At 46.3% G+C, this 6,025-nt stretch overlaps 1 protein-coding gene across 1 annotated transcript in view; it reads right to left on the reverse strand.

The window, feature by feature from the left end:
- The window catches only part of Ostf1 (osteoclast stimulating factor 1), a 47,189-nt gene extending 41,289 nt beyond the window's left edge, over nt 1–5,900 (reverse strand). Inside the window, exon 1 of the mRNA NM_148892.4 lies at nt 5,701–5,900. Coding sequence (NP_683690.2) covers nt 5,701–5,734 — 34 coding nt within the window. The 5' untranslated portion in view covers nt 5,735–5,900. The remainder of the gene's footprint in view (nt 1–5,700) is intronic.
- Nucleotides 5,901–6,025: the final 125 nt, after the last annotated feature.

Consider the following 6,025-nt stretch of genomic DNA (forward strand, 5'->3'; position numbering starts at 1 on the left):
TTCTGTATGGAACAGAACCATTTTCCAAAACCTAGGCAAATGGCTTTCACTTTAATTCAACACACACACACACACACACACACACACACACACACACACACACACAATTTGCAGTGTGTGTACCAAGTTCCCCTGGATTCCTAAACTTGGTACCTGCAGTCAGTCAAACATGCATACCAGATGGGTTGTTTTCTCTGTACGTCAGTCAAATGACTTTCTCCTTCACACTCCCGCAAACTCTTATTCAGACCTCAAGACCCTTCTTACATTGCCCCTTTCTGTGACATCTCAGTTCCCCCAGCTCTGTGCCCCATGCTTCCTGGCCTCTGATCATCTGTGATATCCAAGGCAAATGGATTAAGTTCCTGCTTTGGCTGGGCCATAAGTTTTGGTGGTTAGGTGAGCTGAAATAATAAATTCGAAATGTCTCTGAAAAAGACAGTGAACCCAACTTCTGATAAACAAATTCCACTCCAGGGCCATGTCTTAAATTTTCAAAACTAGACTGTTACAGCACCAATATAACAAAAGACTAGAAATGATCTAACTGCACTCAGAGGATTCCCCTTAAACAAACATTAGCAAACATGCAGAAGTTTTAAAGGATCCCGGGGTTGGAGATTTAGCTCAGTGGTAGAGCGCTTGCCTAGCAAGCGCAAGGCCCTGGGTTCGGTCCCCAGCTCCGGGGGAAAAAAAGAAAAAAAGAAAAAGTTTTAAAGGATCCCAGGCTCTCTTGGCACTAGTATGTATATTTTTCTCCAAATTCCTCTAATTTGAGCCAGGAAGATGGTTCAGTGGGTTGAGGGACCTCCAACCCAGGTACCTCAAACAAGCTGGGTTTGATTTGTGGGATTCATGTGGTAGAAGAGAGAACAGACCCCTGCAAGCTACACTCTGACCTCCACAGCTGCACTATGGTACACACACACACACACACACACACACACACACACACACACACACACAAACAAAAGCTACATGTCCAGTTAAAGCCTGAGTCCTATTTCCAAGCCACAGCATTCACAAGGATACAGGGACGTATCTCACAGGGAAGTCAGAATAAATACAGGAGACAGAGGACACGGGGTGTTTGCTACCCTCCTGACACAGGCACCCAGTGAAATGTTAGGTTTCCCCATCACTGGCATCATCATCCAGGGAATTTGCAAAATGTTTTCCCTCTGACTTTACTCAGCCACTGGGTGTAAACTCATCACATTTATAAGAGAAACCAGCAGCCCTGTACATCTGAAAGTCAAGCGATTGCTCTCCCAGGTGGTTCATTATTTATGCAGGGATGGATTACACAACAGTTGAGACCGGTTTAGACAGAAACCCTTTTCCTCTCAAGTTTTGTTTAAAGAGCATACTTGCAACCCTTTTCACATTTTTACGGTAAGTGACAAAAGAACCCAGAGACCTGGCAGGTTTCTCGTAAGTACCACACATTTATTTTCACCCGTCACATGAAGTATTTATGCTGCTCTCCTCTCGCCACCACAATCAATGAGCCATTTGAAGGAGATGGCCAAGGTCAGACATCAGGTTTCCAACCCCAGTGGACTGTCACCAAATCTATCCAAGATGAGATGCCCCCAAGGTTCATGTGGCGTTCAGTGCGTGTATTATCCCATGGCCCATCGGATTTCTCAAACGCTGTCTATGAGAACAACATTCTGTCCTGTACACTGACCAGCTGGGTAGAGCCACCCTCCTTGCAGTGCAAGAGTGGCTGAAAACCACACAAAAGCTCTCTAGACAAGCTGAGAGGCCAGAGGGATCTGAAGAGGAGAATGGTCGACCTACTGAAGACTGAGTCTCCGTGCCATATCTAATGAGTAGCAGCGGGATTCAGAGACAAACCTTCATGGGCCAAAAGTGATCCCATAAAAGATAAAATGCCACACAAGGTGCACACTGTGGCTGAAATGATGCCTCAGGTGTATCACAGACAAAACAGAATGGAAACATATCCCAGCCAAACAACCTGGGCAGCATTCTAAGGTAGCTGCTCCTGTATTCTTTTCATAATTAAAACTGATTTACAGGGGAAAAAAACAGATTTTATTCATCTAACCAGTGATTATTTCTAGGCGATAAGGATGGTTTATAAACTTTAATATTATTTGTTTATTATCTGTATTTGTCATTCTAAAATAGAAAAAATATATTCTATTATTTACGTTTTGGTTTTTGAGGTAGGTGCTGCATGCTGTATAACCAGGCTTCTCTCCAGACACCACTATACATATTTGTTGTGGTTTTTTTTTTGTTCTCTTTTTTAATCACAAGATTAAACAATTAAATGGGTATAATCAGACATCTAATTGTAGATACATAAACTAAGTTAGGACCAAACGAGTAAGGATGAAGCTGCATTCTACAGTTCCTGGGACTCCCAGTGCCCAGTAGCCTAAAATACAGGCTACATCAAGGAATGTCTAAACCAGAAACCAAGGAGGGTGGCGAATGCCTTGGATCTCCATACCCAGGAGCTCAGTGTTCCATCCAGGTAAGCAGGGTCTACACAGTAAGTTCCAGACCAGCTAGGGGTAGATGGTGAGACTGTCTCAGAAAGAAACAGAAGGGGAAAAGAAAGCAGAAAACAAAAAATTTCTACGGGGAATACTCTGAATGTTCCCCTTCTCCCCCAACCCTCATGGGAGAAAAAGGGGTTGGGATTGGGAGAGCTTTCTCCTCTAAAGATCTACCAGAACTTGCCTGGGCAGCTTCCTCCCACCAGTGGCCCCTTGCTGCATACAGGCTGCTTAGTGGGAAAGATGCATTAACTTTGTTGTTTAATGTCCCTTGCTATTTGTGATGCTTCATGGAACCAGGCTGTGGAACCATACAGGGGACAAGCTTCCAGATTTACCCATGGGGATCATCCAGAGTAAGTCAGCCTTTAAGAATGTCTGGAGGGATTACCTTGATGCGGTTAACTGAGTTGTGAACTCTGATCTTAAACAAGGGCAACACCATCCTTCTTTGAGCACCCCATCCTGATAAAAAGGAGGATGCTATCCGAGTGGGAGCATCCATCCTTCTCTCTTCTGGAATGTAGATGTCATGAGGCCAGCTGTCTCCAGGAGTTTCCTACTGTAGTAGGCTATACTCATGAACTGTGCGCCAAAAGAAATCCTGAATCATTTAAATTGCAGCAGAAAAAAAAAGATAAGTAAGACCTGCCTCTAGGCTCTTACAGTAAGTCCTCTGACCCTCGCTGTCCCTTCATCTGGCTCCTGTCTTTCCAGTGCTGCCCATTAAATTAGAAGCCATGTTGTCTTACTCTGCTACTACGGAAACCCTGTCCAACACAGGAAGAGAATCTCTGGGAACTCTTGTCCCAGATCTCAGTGCCATTAAAGTAACTATTTCCCAGAATAAAGAACACATGTTAATTTCCTGAGCACTACAGGCCTTATGGTTGGTCTTTCATCTGTCTGCATGAGGCTGAGAATCACGTGACCGCTCTTTTTGGTAACTTTACAGGAGTCTATGGCGTGCATGCCTACCAGCTTACTTCTCTTCTCGCTTACTTATTATTCTTCCCTCTCTGCCCCAAGCCTTTTTCTTTCCTCTCTTCCCCAACTCTGTTTGATAATTTGAATGTTTAGCATTATTTTGGAGAAGAGACATTTGGAGAGAGTATAAACAAAGCAATAGATGAAAAATTAAAACTTAAATACGTTCTCGTGGATGTCGGGCTTCTTTGGAGACCTTCATCCCCATGTCTTGCCTAGAGTAGCAGGAAAGAAAGCACAGTACACCTGCAGTGGGGATTCAGCACGGCTGTGCATAAGAGTCCGGCTGGGGTCAGAAACCTGGTTCTTTCAGAGTCCTATCCAGTTGTAAAATATTCAGGGCTCTTCACACAGGGGCAAAGCACAAATCCTGGAATCAAGCGTGTGTGTTGTACTCCTCGACGATTCATACATCACCACCCCACTGCTGTTAGGAGATGAGTTAACCTGCTGTGCCTTACTTCCCCCCCGCTAGACAATGGGAATAAAAATGGTGCTGACCTGGTAGGGTTACTGAGAAGGGAATGAGTTCAAACATGTATGGATGACTAGACCAGTGCCTAGCACCCAGTACATGTGGGGCAGTATGAAAATAAAGGTTTACATGTGGGACAGTATGAAAATAAAGGTTTCTGTTTTCCAGTAAGCCAGCACATTGCTTTAAGTTCGACTAACACTAATATTTCTCTCTTTCTGTTACTAGGTAAATAAAGTGATTTTCATGGCAACCCTATTTATGTATGTTTGGGCCTCACTTATAAATCCCAGTGAAGTCAGAGTTCTCTCTAAATAGTACAAATGTTTAGCCATGTGTTTTCTGGTTTGCTGGAGAGGAAAGGGCAGATATGTAAACAACAAAACTAGTTTCCAGAGCCAATCTCCACTTCGTAACAGGCTGAGTCCTAAACCACACCCAAAGGTGCATGAACACACAAGCTCACAATCACGTACACAAAGGCAGACTCCTGCCAGCACCCACAGACCCAACACTGACTTCACTTTTAATGTGTCTGGAGGAATGAAAAAACCTCACGGCCTGATTGTCTAACACATTCTTCAAAATCAAGTGCTTTGTTTAGCCATCAAAGAACTCAGCTTAGTTGGACACTTGAGGTCCTGACTTACATATGAGTTTACAAAACTGCCACCTCATACATCCGCATCTAAATTGCAAATTGCAAACTTCTCAGATTTCACATAGAAGGCAGCCTCAACCAGCACCACCCAGCCTCGGCTCAGGCCAAAGCCAGACTGAGCCACTTCCTTCATATGCGGCCCTGAAGAATTTATGTCGACAGAGAATGCCTATTTCGCAAATGTGTGTGCATTATTTTCAGATTCAGGAGTTGATGCTGCTACAAAAGAAGAAAACTGGATAATTATTGAAGTTTAAGTGACTGTCACTTTAATAAAAAAAAAACTCAAGGAAAAAAAATCACTGAAGCAGCATAAGCGGCTATAAAGGTTGATAGTATATGGCTCAAGTTTCAGCCTTTGTAATACCAAAGCTGCAGGAGACTGGAAAAAAGAGGGCTGGGAATTCGTCAATCATTCATCTCCTATTTTCTACGATTCCTGTTAGTTCCCTATCCAAATGAAAGTTCCCACGAGTTTATTTTGTCAAGCTGACATATAACAGTCCCTTAAAATGCTCTCGTTTCTCCACATCACAGAAACTACTCTAAGAACGACGTTTTAAAAAAGCGAACCAGGAAGAGTGGCCAAGAAAACTGTTTTGAGGAACTTCGTACTCTCTCCAGTTTAGTTCGCCCGAGTCACCCTAAGCAAAACACTTGCATGCAAGACAGAGCGTTACGTCCTAAAGCTAGGAGCCGAGAGGGTTGCAGCCCAGCTGTCCGGTTGGCAGTGCCAGTGTAGCTCTCCAAAGCTCTCTGGAAACCTCGGGTCCCCGTTCCGCTCCAGTCCGAGCCCCGCAGCTGGAGGGTGCAAACCCCACCCAGCCGTAGCGCACTTCCCGTTCGCCAGCCGGTCAAGAACTCCAACTTGACAGCGACACGCCGAAATATGAGGAAGTGGCCGCGACCTAGGTGCTGCCACCACACCGCCAGAACGTCCTGGCGAGCAGTGCATACAGAGTCCGAGGGCGCTCCTCGGGAACTCCGGCACGGGGTCCCGCAGCCTGGAGACCCGTACCCGCAGCGCGCAGAACTCTTACCTGGTTTGACCGGTTTGGGAGGTGGCTTGGACATGGCGCTACTCGGAGCGGCCAGGCTCAGCCGCGGGAGCCCCACACGCAGACAGGAACTGGGAGCCAAGCCTGCGCTAGCCGCGCCCGCTCCGGACCCGCGCGCAACCCGAAGCGGGACACCGGGACTAGCGAGCTCCGCAGACAGCCCAGCCTTCCCACCAGGAAGTGGCCGCGCCTCGCCGGCTGCTGATTGGCTACGGCAGGGAGTCCTCTGCGCCTCGGAGGTCCAGCCTGCCGCGGAGCGCCGGAGCCACGCCCTCCTCTTGGGGGAGGAGCCTTGCGGTAGCCACGC

The sequence above is a fragment of the Rattus norvegicus genome, chromosome 1 (assembly GCF_021556685.1).
Source record: "Rattus norvegicus strain SHRSP/BbbUtx chromosome 1, alternate assembly SHRSP_T2T, whole genome shotgun sequence".
NCBI classification, from domain to species: domain Eukaryota; kingdom Metazoa; phylum Chordata; class Mammalia; order Rodentia; family Muridae; genus Rattus; species Rattus norvegicus.